Source organism: Hyperolius riggenbachi, chromosome 3, assembly GCF_040937935.1.
Source record: "Hyperolius riggenbachi isolate aHypRig1 chromosome 3, aHypRig1.pri, whole genome shotgun sequence".
In the NCBI taxonomy this organism is placed as follows: Eukaryota; Metazoa; Chordata; class Amphibia; order Anura; family Hyperoliidae; genus Hyperolius; species Hyperolius riggenbachi.
Genome location: NC_090648.1, coordinates 314689558 through 314705930, shown reverse-complemented (window position 1 = coordinate 314705930; position 16373 = coordinate 314689558). Strand labels below are relative to the sequence as shown.

The 16373-nt window shown below is 41.7% G+C and overlaps 1 protein-coding gene across 4 annotated transcripts in view; it reads left to right on the top strand.

Annotated features, from left to right (window-relative positions):
- The window catches only part of DYRK2 (dual specificity tyrosine phosphorylation regulated kinase 2), a 50870-nt gene extending 38339 nt beyond the window's left edge, over nt 1-12531 (top strand). For all 4 annotated transcript variants that reach the window (XM_068276720.1, XM_068276721.1, XM_068276722.1 and 1 more), the window contains exon 3: nt 3739-12531. In XM_068276720.1, the coding sequence (XP_068132821.1) occupies nt 3739-5337 (1599 nt within the window). In that variant the 3' untranslated portion in view covers nt 5338-12531. The remainder of the gene's footprint in view (nt 1-3738) is intronic.
- Nucleotides 12532-16373: the final 3842 nt, after the last annotated feature.

Genomic DNA, 16373 nt, shown 5'->3' with positions numbered 1-16373 from the left:
TCTGCAGCTACTAGCTTTGCACTGACTGCTAAAGCACAGAATCATGGAGCCTTGCTCTTGTGCCTCCCGTCCATGGCTACACCATGCTCGCCCCCGTTTGATTTCAAAAGAACAGCCTTTTTTATTTAGATCATTTTGTGTATTGCCCACATACATTTTCTCCTTTTTATATTTTCCCCTATATAGTAATTTTTTTTAAATACTTTTCTGACATTGAGTTTGTGTACAGGTGACCCATGAGCTTGTTTAAGGCCTCTTTCACAGTGGGATGTTAAAGTCGCACAATATAAAAAATAACGCAGACTAACGCACAGCAATACAAAGTCTGTGCGACATTCACAGTGCACACGTTGCGTTGTGTGTAACGTGTAGCAATATTTAGAAAGTGCTGCATGCTGTGCGTTTAGCAATACATTTGCTGCGTTGTGTGTTGCACATGCTCAGTAATGTTTTTTTTTTTTTTTTTTTTTTTTTAAATGTAACACATGCGCTGTTTTCGTTCCATCAGTATGAGATGAAAACAGCGCACCAAGAGACACAACGCAGTGCAAAATAACGTCCAATTTTATAACCTACATGCGCTGCGTTATGGGCACGTTGTGCGACTTTAACGTCGCATCAAACGCAACGTCCCACTGTGAAAGAGGCCTAAAGACATAGAATGCTGGATCTTTAACTCTTTCCCGACTGCTTAACGCTGATAGGCGTCAGGTAGGTGCCAGCCCCAGGACTGCCTAACGCTGAAATGTGTCAAGTCCTGACGCGGGGTTTTGCAGGGGATTCGGTCCATCATAGATCTACCATCGGTGATCGCCACTAGGAGACTGTTAGATGGCGATTGTACAGCGCTGTGAACTACGGCAGCGCTGTAGTGGGTACAGCCGTGTCACTCGGCTGTCCCCTGGAGAGGCTCAGAGAGCGATCGGCTCTCATAGGCTGATACCTATGAGAACTGATCACTGTGATTGGTTGGCGGAGGGAGGGATCGGGGATACAAAAATATTAATAAAATAGACATTTTTATTAGAACACAAATAATAAATAAAAAGGCTACTGCAGCGATCAGGGCCCACCAACAGAATTCTCTGTTGGGGGTCAAAAAAGTGTGTGTGTGTGTGTGTGGATTAATTTGTGTGGCTCTGCAGCGAGCTCTTAAAGGTGCAGAGCCCTAATTTGTAAAGCATAGCCTGGCCACTGGGGGGAAGGGGCGCGGGAGGGGTTAAAGCCTGTGGTTCTTAAATGGTTTAACAGTGACCCCCAAGGGAGTTGTTGAACTCCCTTACCCCTTTCGTCAGAATCAGCACTGTTGTGTTGTGCCATCATTCCTCCTCTTTCCAATAGTAACAGTATTTGCCGCCCTGCTGTACAGCACTCAGCAACAATGGGTATTGTCATGGTCCAGTTCAGTCAGAGAGCTGAGCATGAGAGAAAATCATTTTTGTTAATCATGTCAGGCATTCTTTATAGGACAACTGAATTGAGAAGAATATGGAGGCTCCCATATTTATCTCCTAAACAATACTAGTTGCTTGGCAGCCCTGCTGATCTACTTGGCTGCAGTACTTTCTGAATAACAAGCATGCAGCTAATCTTTTCAAAAAGTAGGTACAGTGACCCTTGAATACCCAAAATTTGTTAACCACCAAAAAGAACTAGGGATAACCTTCAAGAACACAAAATCATCAATGACGTTGCTTCCACAGATACAACATATCTTTTATTAAATAAACTGTATGGTGTGTAGGCTCTCCCACATAATAAAGTGACAGACAAAGTTCCAATCATTTTCAAAGTCCTCCTCCACACAGAACGACTTAGATTTTGATCCACTATTAACATGTGAAGTAATCACTCACCAGATCTCAAGGCTGACCAATAACAGACCAGCAATCAGCGCTTAAAACATCCACCCATCTCAACTTCTTGTCCTGACAAATCCTTGAAAATTCCAAAGAAGAATCGCTTATACTATGGTATTAGTGACTCCAGTTGTTACTTCTTATAAAACCTCATCTACACTGTACAATTTTCCATCATAGATTTGGGGTAATTATCAAAGCAAAATCTATCGCAAAATTGATCTGAAACAATTTGGACGTCTACACAGGATGAAATTTCTTATTAGATCTATCTAATAGATCCGTTTATCTGATGAAAAATTGTACCGTGTAGATGAGGTTTAAGACCATGCACATGCACTACTTTTCACCACTTGTGATCCCAATCACCAGTATACTAATAAACCGCTCACCAGATAAACTGGCTGACTGACCACAGACCAGCAATAGAGCATTCACTGCAGATCAGATGTCTTTTTTCTGTCTTCTCACAGGAATCGGTTCTCAATCACTAGGCTCAAACACATCTTTACATAGCATAACTCTGTTTATTAGATATAAAAGGGTTATAAAAGTGCACTCACATTCAATAAGAACATATGCGCATGTAAAATTAAATTTCCCGAGTGGCTGCCAGTGTCCTGCATGCTCCGTTTTAAGCCCGCCCTATGCGTTACGTCCCTTAGGACTCATCAGGGGCTGCGGTGGACATGGGAAACCTCTACAGGATCAGAGGCTTCCCTCTTTTTTAAGTAAGTATCTAGTTGTGTGTTTTTTCTTTTTTTTCTTTTTTTTTTTTTACATCTTGGGTTTTCTTTAAAAAAAAAAAAACATTTCTTATATTGTGGCCAATCTGTTGGAGCAGGTGGGAAAAACCAGTGAGCTTAATTTAATCAAAACAATGAACATGGCAGAATATAAGTGATCCTGAAAACCTGGCCTGGATTTGTGAAAACGTTTGCAGCTTTTGGCATATTCTGGACCATTACTTGGGTTGCTCCAAGGTGAATGATTTAGTGGTCGTGCTTTTGCAGTTATAAGCAGGGCTGTGGAGTCAGTACAAAAATCTTCCGACTCCAACTCCTCAGTTTCTGAAACCTCGACACTGACTCCTTAGTCTAATACTTAACAGAGCTGTGGATTTTGTACAAAAATACTCCGACTCCTCAATTTATGAAATCAACGACTCCGGGTGCCCAAAATTGCCCTGACTCCAACTCCGACTCCACAGCCCTGGTTATAAGCATAGCCTTTTTAGCCATGTTTTTGTTTAATAAGGTTGTTTAATAAATCCATGAATTAATGAATTTATTAATAAATTTATTTATTGTTTAATAAATCCATGAATGTAAAATGAAAGGTACTTGCTGTGATTGTTTGTACGTGACTGCATTCACACAACTGTTCATTCACTAACCTTTCTGTACCCCCACTATGGCCCGATGCGACCCACAGCAGATGATTCTTAATCTGTCCAGACCGGCTTTGCAGGATCACTTGTGACCTCTGATCTCCTGCCCAGAGATACCTTAGTAAATCAAGCTCTCTGAGGCAAAGCTATTTGACAGGCTGAAAAGTGCCATTAGGAAACTGCTAAATATTCTTTCTCAATTTTCTATCCTGCTCTAAACAGCTGTACATGGATTTACTTTGGTAAACAACTGACACTCTTGTTTCAGACATACATTGAGACAGCGGTCATGTTTAATTCACTAGTAGCAGGTTATCACTGACAGTAAGGGTGATACATTTTCTGTACGGTTTGTTTTTCATCCTGGTCAACATCATATTGCAATTGCAAATAGGATACTGTGTTGGTGTTTGCTGGCTTTGATGGTTGTAAAATATGACTGCTGATCACATGTTATTGAGGATTGTACTTTCTATTTTTTCTTTCTAGATTGGAGGCAATAAGCACACAATGAATGAGCACCTGCACATTAGCAGTCACGGACAGATCCAGGTGCAGCAACTGTTTGAAGACAACAGCAACAAAAGAGCTATACTTACAACACAACCAAATGGGCTTTCTTCTGTTGGAAAGACTGGGTTACCTGTTGTTCCAGAAAGGCAACTAGAGAATACACATCGAAGACAAGGAAGCTCCAGCTCTTTGAAATCTGCTGATGGGACAACCAAAGTAAAGTCCTCTGCATTAACTCCAGAACAATCAATGAAGCAATACATGCAAAAACTAACAGCTTTTGAGCACCATGAAATTTTCAATTATCCAGAGATATTCTTTATGGGTCCAAATGCAAAGAAACGTCAAGGTGTAATTGGTGGCCCAAATAACGGTGGATATGATGATGACCAGGGCTCGTATGTGCAAGTGCCACACGATCACATTGCATATCGTTATGAGGTTCTCAAGGTTATTGGGAAAGGAAGCTTTGGCCAAGTTGTGAAAGCATACGATCACAAGCTCCATCAGCATGTGGCATTGAAAATGGTAAGGAATGAAAAGCGATTCCATCGTCAAGCCGCAGAAGAAATAAGAATTTTAGAGCATCTGAAAAAGCAGGATAAGGATAACAACATGAATGTCATCCACATGTTGGAGAATTTTACATTCCGCAATCATATCTGCATGACATTTGAGTTACTTAGCATGAACCTTTATGAGCTAATAAAGAAAAACAAGTTTCAAGGCTTTAGTCTGCCTTTAGTTCGCAAATTTGCGCACTCAATCTTACAGTGCTTGGATGCTTTGCACAAAAACAGAATAATCCACTGTGACCTTAAACCTGAGAACATTTTATTGAAACAACAGGGTAGAAGTGGCATAAAAGTCATAGACTTTGGATCTAGCTGTTATGAGCATCAGCGCGTTTACACATATATCCAGTCTCGCTTTTACCGAGCTCCTGAGGTTATTCTTGGTGGACGTTATGGTATGCCTATTGACATGTGGAGTTTGGGCTGCATTCTGGCTGAACTTTTGACTGGCTATCCGCTCTTACCTGGAGAAGATGAAGGTGATCAGTTGGCTTGTATGATTGAATTACTTGGAATGCCACCCCAAAAACTACTTGATTCTTCAAAACGAGGCAAAAATTTTGTCAGCTCCAAAGGGTATCCTCGATATTGCACTGTTACAACTCTGCCAGATGGATCTGTGGTACTAAATGGTGGTCGCTCTCGAAGAGGAAAATTACGAGGTCCCCCTGGGAGTAGAGACTGGGTAACTGCTTTGAAGGGCTGTGATGATCCCTTGTTTCTTGATTTTCTGTCACAATGTTTAGAGTGGGATCCAGCTTTGCGTATGACTCCCAGCCAGGCTTTACGGCATCACTGGCTACGTAGACGCTTGCCGAAACCTCCAACAGGTGAAAAGACATCCAAAAGAATAACAGAAAGCTCTGGTGCTATAACATCAATTTCTAAGTTACCTCCAGCATCAGGCTCTGCTGCAAAACTAAGAACTAATTTGGCCCAAATGACTGATGCCAACGGGAATATTCAACAAAGGACCGTTTTGCCAAAGTTGGTTAGCTGATTTCATGAACATTTTTATTTGGACACCTTACTGAGCCTTATGCCTACAGCTCGAATTCATAATATTTTTAATTGCTCAGTTTATATCAACACTTTTATCTGTGCAGCCATTGTAATTTTTAGTACCAATGCAATTTTGTATTTAAACAATGGGGACGATGCTTTAAGGTTTACTATTCTATTTTAAGTCTTTCGGTTATAATTGGCTTTGCTTAGGAAGTGTCAAAATCCAGTGGCTGGCCACTGTCTATTGCTTGACTGTTAAACCTAATTTATTGGTGTCAGAAGTTTTAGCTACAAACCATTCATTTTTAAACTATTTGCTTAAGTGCTCAGAGAAACTGGCTCCACAATATTTTATTTGGTATTGTAGAGTGGCACATTGTGGATGTATCTGTATGCTCACAGTATGAAGGGTCATAATTTTTTTTTGTTTGCGCACGTATGCATTTCGCATACGCTGCACCTCTTCATGCAGTTGAGTGCAGTGTTTTGAGTATGTTAATAATGTAGAGGTATGTGTTAAGAGCAGTGATAAAACCTTAAGGAGTGAGTGTTTGCAGCAATCTATCTTGGGCAGTCAATCATACACTTTCAACAGCTTCATGTGACTTATAAACCTCACATCTGATCGTGTGACTGTATATGCCAGCAGTCTAGCTAGACTGATATCCCTCATCTGATTGGTTGTTATGGATAACTGCACCACTGATAGTAAATAAGGATTGGTTTTGTATATTTGCCCACAAAAGAGAAGACAAATTGTTCTCCTTTACCCTATCTTCATTTGAATGGTGGAGTCACCATATTTAGCTGTATTTTTAAGTAGCAACTAGTCATTTTGTATGGCATGGAATTCCTCCTAATTGATATTTCTAGGCAAATCATATTCATATGCCTGTGAATTCCCAGAGAAGAAATATTTCATTGTGAATTTTAAGGATAAGAACTTTTTTTTTTATGTGAGTGTTGGAGTGCAACCTAGAGCGGTTTTGACTGTTAATTCTTTTCATTGGCTAGATAAGAGTGTAGCTTTGAAGGTGACATTTTACATTACATCCACATTACAGGTGTTTGCAGTTTCTAATGACACTTAAAGCATTGTCCCCCCACAGACATGTCTAAACCAGATGATGATACATTATCTGCTTTCCTCTTAGCACTGTCAAATGTGGGACATCATTTATTTCAACACACATTTGTCTTACAGTGTTTGTAATAACCCTTCTCACAAATAGGAATGTATTTATAAATTGGTTCAGAGCCAAGAACTAAAATATGAAGCTCGCCTCTCCCTCTCATCTAAATATAGTAAAGTATTTATTATAGCAGGCGATCCCTACATATTTATCCAAACATGCTTATTATAGCCACGATGTTAATTTCAACATTTTGTCTGGTGGTATATAAAGTTGCAAGCTGGCATTTTGTTTGGCCAGCATGCTAATAACAATATAACCGAAGTATCTTTTTTTTAATGATCGGCCCATCCTATGCTTCCTATGCCCACTGGGAATTGGAAGCACTTAATTTCTGTAAACTATTTCTTGTGTACAGATTGGCCCAACAACCTTTCAGATTTGGAAGGGAATAGTCATGAAGTCATCCAGCTCTTATGTCCTCTGGTTGGTTTCTACTTTAGGATTATACAGAGTTGGGTTTATATTTCTCAGATACAGCAGTTTTTTTCCTTTTTTCATATTTTGTAGCTGTACTTCTCCGTCACCCATGGATGGTTAATGCAAACACAAAGCATGTCGAGAGCAACTTTGTCATTATTTTAAGGGCTCTGGTGACTGATCCTCTGTATGTCGTCCTAGTAACTGTATTGTCTCACAAGTTCCCATTGTCTGGGGACACCTCGTCTATTTACAGCAGTAGTGATAGCACAATATGTTGCTGTTTCTTTGGTTGCAGTCTCCTTTGGCTCGCTTTGCACCCATTGGAACTTACTTGACACGTAAGTGTATTGCTGTTTTAATTACAACTGTTCAACAACAGAATGATTTACTATTAACAGTACAGGAGAAATTGTGCCCTTTGTGAACAATGTGCCTTTTATCAATGCCATACTGGGCATGTTTTGGCCTCATATTTGCTATGTAGATGGTCAGTGGTTTGAAAGGTATTTATATTGCAGATTAATGCTACTTGTCTTAAAATATCAACCATACTTAGAGGCCTTATAAGTAAGTAGAACAGTAGTATTGTTCTTATTGCGATCCCGTCACACTGCTGGGACATACTTTCATACATTTGAAGGATTAAAGGAACTGTCAGTCAACAGGTACTATACACTTGCTTTTGTACACCAACCCTTCATTTTTGTACACTGTATTATGTCATGCTTCTACTAGTGGAAAAAAAACACAACCGTATTTAATTTTGTAAAAGTTACCTCAGATGACTTTTAATTTTTTTGTAGTGTGTTCAATCCCAGGGCATTTGGTAAAAACCAAAGTGCATTCCTTTTGTAATGGCTTCACAGCCATTTACTTTTCCTAGGTGCACAGCATTTGAGCCACTTTTCATGTATGACTTTAGAGTGTATATGCTCTCATCATTGGGTTATATGGTAAATGTGAGAGAAGCGGGGTGTACAACCAGTAGAGCTTTATGATAGAGTTCTGTCTAAGCCATGCTTCTCCACAGATTCCAGTTTAGCCCAATTTCATAAACACAGCAATGTGATGTCTCACTTCCTGAAACTTTTTACATCTTCAGACATTTGGTTCTGAATCTTATATGTTAATGCTTTTACAAACTGGCTACAGTTGTTTTGCCAGTGGTTCCTAATGGTGCTGTCAGACATCCTATACATTGCGTTTAGAAGTTCTTCAGGCAAGATGGAGAGGAAGGATGAAGTTACATTTGTCATTCATTTTGTACTTCAGAGACAATGCTTGATGGGCAGTACTTACTGCTTTTGACCTCATCAACTTAAGTTGGCCATTAGCTGATGATCAGCCACGGTTGTCTAAGACCAAAAAATGCATTTCATTTTTAGATGTGTTGTAAGAAGTTAACTATCCGCACTGATTAAACTTTGCAATGATAATTTGGTCAAGCCATGGATGTATGTACGGTTACTGTCACTTAGGTTTCGGTTGTTGTCTGGGAGTTCTCGATTGGCAGATCTGTCCATACAAATATAAAGCAATCTTGTGCTGTATTGTAAACTGTCAGAAAAAGCTACATGCTATGTATCCTAACCATTCTCTTCTCTGACACCAATTCTCCCAAGCTGCATCGTATCCTGCCATCTAGGTAGATGTAGGGAGGTCACAAGGGGCCTGATGCACTACACTGCGCTAAAGTTGCTAGGCACAGGGAGTGTACTGCAATGTTACCGTTGTGAATGCCGGGGAGTACCGTGTGTTAACCCCTTAGCGCTATGGGCCTTACTGTAGCAATGTTTGCAATTACCGTTGTAATGCCTGCGTGCTAAAGGGTTAACGTGCAGTGTTATCCTGGCATTAGTAACAGTAAAATTGCTGTGCGCTCCATGCATAAGGCAACTTTACCTCTGTGTAGTTCATCAGGTTCAAGGAGCAGTGAAATGGAAGGAAACAAGATGCTAAATTTTGATACATATTGTGGGACCCACAGGGACACATGACAATGGATAGCTCTGCTGACGCAAGGCTATATAGTATGCAGCCAAACTACCAGTTTTTATTTCTAGTGATGTTTCTCCCGATAGTTCAGCTTTTTGGCTCCAGTGAATTCATCTGTAGGTTTCTTTTCACCGTGAATAGTCAAAGTGTACCTGAGATGCCAAAAAAGAAAAAAAATTATACATACCTGGGACTTACTCCAGCCCCTTTTAGGCTGATCGGTCCTTCGATGTCTTCCAAAGCTGCCTGGATCCTCTGCTGGGTAGCCTGGTAATTCTGCCAGGTGGAGCAGGTGCAGTCTGGCCGCGCGCACCCCTCCATTGTGCTATCATGGCAGGAGCGATTTGTGCCCAGTACTACTGCATAGACAGAGAACGCTCCCAGCGATGGGAATGCGATGGGGGACATGCTGTCTGGCCTTGCATTCGCAATACTCCCCAGTTGGCGGAATTACTCACCCGCATAGTGGAAAATCCAGGCAGCGTGGAAAGACTGTGAGGGACCGATCAGCCTGGAGGAAACCCCAGGTATGTATTTTTTTTGCTTTTTATGCCTCTTGGGTTTTCTTATAAGGCCAGAGTAAAGTTTTATGGTGTACATTCACAAAGTTATCTAAATTAACCATTGCTCTTAATGATCTGTAAATATATTAAGTTGGTACAAATTTAAGCAGTCTCTTCCCTCCATAAGTTGCCAGATTCCACCTAATTTTTCTGGCTTTACACGCTGATAGAGATAATATAAGTGCTACAAATGGATCTTTGTAAGCCAAAGTGGTATTTTGCATCATTCGATTTGTGCAGATTCTACTAACAGATCATTTAGATCGATTATAAATTGAGATTGTTTTGTGTATGGCCAACACTAGAATTGGGTTAGTTAGATAAGTGTTCTGCTGGTTACACAATTAGAAATTTTACTTCGTAGCTGATGTGCCGACATCAAATAAACATTGATTCAGGTGATGCCTTTAATGACTAACTGTACATAGTTTACTGCAAGCTTTCAACACTTTAGGTTTCAGTTCTGATCCAGTTCTGTATCATGCCTGAAGAAGAAACTGAATGTTTCAAAATCTTGCAATAAACTATGTACAGTCAGTCATTAAAGGTTTTACCTTAAACAACTTAGTCTGATGTTGGCATATCTGCTCCACCACTAACCACCATGCTTTAATTGCTTCAGATCTGATTTGTCAGTTTTAGAGGATTGTATGGGTAGTCCTCCCATACCACATAGTTTTTGGTAAATGGTATTTATTGAACAGGATGCATCTGAGGCAGAATCTCTGCATGTGTAATCAGCAGCAGGGTTTGGGAAAAGACTGGTTGCTTTAGGGGTCAGCTGAAGTTTATGGTGTGTAAGGAATTAGGTTTACCACCTGTGGCAGTGATTGGGTAATGCATGTTTTTTTCATTGGCATTCAAATTCATGTGCTAATCTTTACTGCAACAATCTCATGGTGTCGAACTTGAAGTTAGCGGAGATAAGACATTCATAGGGATATCTGCAGAGGAGTTATTCCATGTCAAATCAGTACAGTGTCTTCAGATTTTAGTACTTATTTTGGTTACTTGATGGTATCATGCCGAAATGAAATCAAACCAAATCTGATCTCTGTGCAAGTTAGAAGCTTTTGAGTTATAATTCCAGTTCCTGGTAAGTGCAGTCATTTTACTTTGATATTGCTTGCCTTCTAATGCAGAGTGGGGTAAGCCTATCGGCTTTCATATGATTTGCAACTCTGCAGCACAGATGCACTGTACTTCTGTGGTAGTGTCTGCTACACTCAGTAGCAGATATGTGGCATTCCAAGGGAAAAAAGTCAACACTTGCACAGTCTGAAAAAATAGTGAGTTATGGGAATGTAATAGATAGGCAAGGTCAGTGAGATGCAAATAATTGTGCAAGTTTTTGCAGCTGGAAAATAGACCAATCAAATCTTGGCGTAATTCAAATTAGTCCATTTTAAGCTTTCTAAATTTGCAAATTTTTTTTTTTTTTATCTTATTTACTATCCCTAGTAATGGACAGTCCCAGACATAGTGGAGATGGACATGGGTGAATTGCTCCACGATTTCCCGTAGACCAGCATGGGTCCTGGTTGTCCATTGGTCCTCTGCCATCCATTGTATTAACTGGTGTGGCACAGAACCTAATGTGAACAGGCCCTCAGTCTTGGAATTACAAAAATGTTTTCTAAAGTTCAACATTTTGATATCTGAAAAACTTAAGGACCATCCATTCTGAGCTGCATATCATATGAAAGCTGCCTATTTTTTTTTTTTGTTTTGTTTCTTTAAATGACCACTTTCACCCCTACCGTCTATCGCAGTTAGGAGTCAAGCCATATTAAATGAAATAAAACTTTAATTTCAGGGACATTCGGTCAAGCTATACTTCAAAAAACGCTAAACCTAGCCAAATGTGTTTGACTTCTTTCACGCAGGAAGTTGAACTGGACGCTTGTCAGGCAGTTCAGCCTCCCGACTGCCAGCCACCTCCTCCATACAGGTGCAATTTAAATGCAGCCTTTGAAACGCCACGCATCAGTGCTTGTCACACGGTGGGGTTAACACGGTGGGGTTATCAGTTGGCAGAGAACCATGACATGTTGCATCTGCACATGGCTGTGCTCTGATACGATTCCATGGGGGGAGAGCCACTAGTAAGTGCCCGGCTGATCCACAGGATCAGCTGACAGGTGAATTTGCTGCCTTCAGCCTCCCATGAGAAAGAGGCTTTAGGATATCAGTTTGGGTATGGTGTCAAAATAGAAAAAAAAAAATCTCCATACTCTGAGAGGGTCAATTTGAAAAGGTGTTGACTTGTGATGGGATGATCCAGTGGCTGCATTGTTGCCCATGAACATGTGACAGCTTGGTGATCTGGGCAGATGAATTGGGCCAGCGTCCTCTCATGCCTGAGTCCTTCAGTTTTTGAACTGCATCTAATTATTTTTTGATGTTGACTCTAGGTTTAGCACACATTCATGCAGTCAGTCAAAACTCACCATAGAAACATGCAACTTGATTTTGATTTGTTGTGTGTTCCTGACTAAATAAATGCACTTATGATGTGTCTCTCTCTGAAAGCGTCATAGATGTGGTGTGCAGACAAGGTGGAATGGTCACCGCCTGGCCTCATGGGTGTGTGCACCCTTAGAATGAATCAGATATTAACTACCGTACTACACCTTTTGTTTCCTGTGGGAGACTGATAGACAAGCAGTGTTATAGGTGCCTGCATACACAGTTAAGAACCTCTGGTCTATGCTGTTGCTTTGCTTCTTCAGCAACATCTTAGACATGTGACTGTAATATGCTGCATTCGTGTGTACTGATATGTGAAACATTTGGATTGAATGTGGACTTGTGTATAATTTGTGTACATTTTCTGTGCGATGCTGCTGGCTCCACTTATGCATTGGATATGTTTGAGTGGACTGAAAACAGTGGCCAGTTTTATACTGTATGTATTGTACAGCAGATGACAGAAGTACAAATTTTTAGTGAATATTTGTTAAATTTTATTGTTGTGGCCACAGATCATTTCAGAATAAAAAATGTATGTCTTTTTGCTTTGTTTTTCTGTACTGTTTTTGCATGGGGAAAGTTACAAAAATGTGATAAACAGATTATATTCACAGTTTTGACATTAAATCATAGCATATTCTGTACTTCATGTCAATATTATAGAGGAAGTTACAAACAGTTGAGTAAATTATCGGCGCTATGAGGCCCGGAACCCACTAGGAGCACTTTTATGAACACTTTGTGATTTTGAAAAGCGCTTGCTAATGTAATGCTATGAGGGTAATCCCACTTGAGCGATGTGATTTTATAAAAATCCCCCATAGCATTGCAGGCCTTGGAGCCTTAGTATGAACATTTATATAAAAGTGGAACAGAGCCTATTATCAGAACAGTTAACATGGCTATATGTATAGCCCAAGATGAATATGCTGACACTCAAGATGGGAGGAGCCAGACATTAGACTGGTAAAACATTCAGAATTACTAAGCTGTGTCTAGTAGCTGTAGGGTATTGCACCGTGTTAGCCATCAGTAAAAGCAAACTTTTTGCTTGGGCTGCAGTGTTCTCCCCAGATTTTTTTTCCAGCCGGGTGGCATGAAATAGTAGCCGGGTGGCATGAAAAAGCAGCCGGGTGGGACGAGATGAAAATGCAGGGCAACTCTGCTTACAGCATATTAGGAGGTGAGGAGGTGAGCCGATGACAGCCGGGTGGTCACCAAATCTAGCCGGGTGGAGCACCCGGCTAAAAGAGCCTGGGGAGAACACTGGGCTGTATCTATAAGCTTGAACCATTCAGCTTTGGTGGGATGGTTGGTGCTTAACCGGTTTAGCACAATTTGTCTGGCAGTAAATAGTTTGTCATGAATATTTTAGTATTTGCCTGGATACTCTCATTTGAGAAAACTCAGAATACATTGAATTTGGCTTTTTGAAACTGGACAACCCATTTTATCATGAAGAAACTGGATAATCTGCTGCCATATTAAATCAAAAAGGGAGCTAAGGCACTGCACTTAGGGCACACATGAGGTATTGCACTGCTTATTTTATTCAATCTGGAAGGGGTCATTTATGCTTGATGTATGATGTATGTTTGCTTAAAGTGATCCTTAAGCCAACTAAAAAAAATGAGATTTACTCACCTGGGGCTTCCCTCAGCCCCCAGCAGCCGATCGGTGCCCTCGCAGCTCCGCTCCGATGTCCCAGGACCCGCCGGCGAGCACTTCCGGTTTGGCCGTCACCGGCCGACAGGCATGGGAACGCGAGTGATTGTTCGCGTTCCCAGCCTGTATATCGCCCCCTATGCTGCTATTGCGGCACCTGGCCGCAATAGCAGCATAGGGGGCGATATACAGGCTGGGAACGCGAACAATCACTCGCGTTCCCATGCCTGTCGGCCGGTGACGGCCAAACCGGAAGTGCTCGCCGGCGGGTCCTGGGACATCGGAGCGGAGCTGCGAGGGCACCGATCGGCTGCTGGGGGCTGAGGGAAGCCCCAGGTGAGTAAATCTCATTTTTTTTAGTTGGCTTAAGGATCACTTTAAGACTCTCTCTAAGATTTGGGGAAAAACTCTTAGCAACTTAGGGCCTCATCCCGGTCTTTGTCATCCAAATCCTTAATCAGGAACCCACTTGGATTTAGAATGACTCGTGTTCTTTAACCACTTGAGGACCGTAGGCTTACATCCCCCTAGTGACTAGGCTATTTTTTTTACATTTCAGGCCACTGCAGCTGTAAGGGCTGGCTGCAGGGCCTTACAACTACATTTTTTTTAAATAAATGTTGCCATTTTCTAAATGTATTTAAATATGGCGCCCCCCCCCTCCCAGCCAATGATGGCAATCGGCTGTCATAGGCATCAGCCTATGACAGCCGATCGCTCCTGTGCCTCTCGGGGGACAGCCGTGTCACACAGCTGTCCCCAGTACAGCGCTGCTGTAGATCGCAGCGTGGTACAGTGTAAATAGATGATCGCGATCGCCGCTGGGAGACCGGTGATGAAGCGGAGCTCCGTCATTGAAATGGAGATGTGCGCGTGATCTCCTGCAAATCCCCGCCCCAGGAATTCACTCCAATTGACATTGAGCGGTCTTGGGGCTGCCACCGTGTTTTACGCCAATTGGTGTGGAGTGGTTGGCAAGGGGTTAAAGCATTATATTTAATTAGGTTTCTTTCACATCTGAGAACGCGTGCGGGAGCCGTTCTCCTGCATGCGTTATGGCTTGCGGTGTGTCATCTGGATGTTGTGGTGCGATGCAATCAGCGACGGTAGTTATTCATTCACTCAACGGGAAACGCTGACTCCGTGCGATTAAAAGCTCCCGGGTGCGTCAACTACAATACACTAAAAACGTAGTGTCTGACTTTGCGTTTAAAACGTGGAAAACAGGCTCAGATGTGAAAGAGCCCTTAGTACTTTATAGATACCTCCTAGGTGGTGTTTTGCAGGCCCATCTTTTATGAGTGCTAATACAGCAAAGTCCCTGTTATCCAGTTCTCAGGCAACCAGAAGTCTCAACCGGCATGCCTAAGGTGTTAACAGGGACTGTGCTTTGAGTGGGTTTTTTTTTTTTGGGGGGGGGGGGGGTTGCAGGGTTAAAAATACTTACTGAACCTCAAGCGCTGTCTTCTAACCTTCCTGTAGCTCTTAGTTTTTAGTGGTTACACAACCACTTCCGCACCAGCAATGTTTGCTGACCGATGGTGTGCCCCTTCCTAGTACCAGAAGCAGACAGCCTCAGTAAGTCTAACGCAAAGTTGTCAATACCTGCCTCTAGGGTACCCATATGTTTCAGGCTTACCAAGGAACCAGCATGCAAGTTGTTGAGTCTGAGCAGCTACATAATATTTCTTGAAGGATATTTATTTCCTTTTTAAACCATGCAAATTGCTTGGCTGTCCTGCTGATGCTCCTTCTCTAAGGGCTGTTTCACGCTGGGGTGTTTTTCAGTGTTTTGCTGATTGCTAGCAATCAGCAAAAGCGCTGTACAAATGTACCCCATTGGGAGTACTCTCGCTGCAGCATTAGCGATTTGCATAAATCGCAAACCTGCTGCGTGCAGCATATTGGGGCGTCCGGGATGCGATTCTTGTTCTCTTGAGTGGAAATCACAATCGCAAAATTTTGTGCCGCAAAATCGTGATTGTGAGTGCAATTTGCGCTCAGAGTGTGAATCAGCCCTCATACTTTTAACCATAGACTGTGAACAAGCAGTCAGATCAGGTGTTTGACTGCATTTGCTGCATGCTTGTTTCAGGTGGCTGATTTAGACACTACTGATGCATAAAAGATCGGCAAGGCTGCCAAGCAACTCTTATTTTTTAAAAAGAAATAAACATGGCTGCCTCACTGGCCCAGAAAGAGCATGCCGATCAGATGCTTTGACTCTGGTCTGACTCCACTGGCTGCATGTTTATTGCAGGTGTGTGACTCAAAAACAACTAAAGCCAAAGTTCAGCATGACGGTCAGGCAACTGGCATTGTTTTATAAGGGAATGAAGATGGCAGCCTCCGTATTCCTCTCACATAAGGTTCCCTTTAAATGTTACATTGACGATTGGCACTACAGTATTATTCCTATTGTATTTTATCTCATATGTACAGAGATGTAATTGGGTGAATAATACAGAGTACAAATATAAATCATATCCAGCGACCTCTAGAATTGTTTACCAACAAAAAATGCATTTCGCATCGCGTCTCCCAGAACAGTGCACAAGTCCAGATGCGGCTGTCCTTCACTGCTGAGTGGGAATCGCATGCATGCTGCAGAAATCTGCAGCATGCAATCCATATTTTTCCCTACAGTGCAGTGTATCTCTCCGCAATGGCATAACTGCATTCAATGGAAATTACTCCATTGCTTTACATTGGTTGCAGAG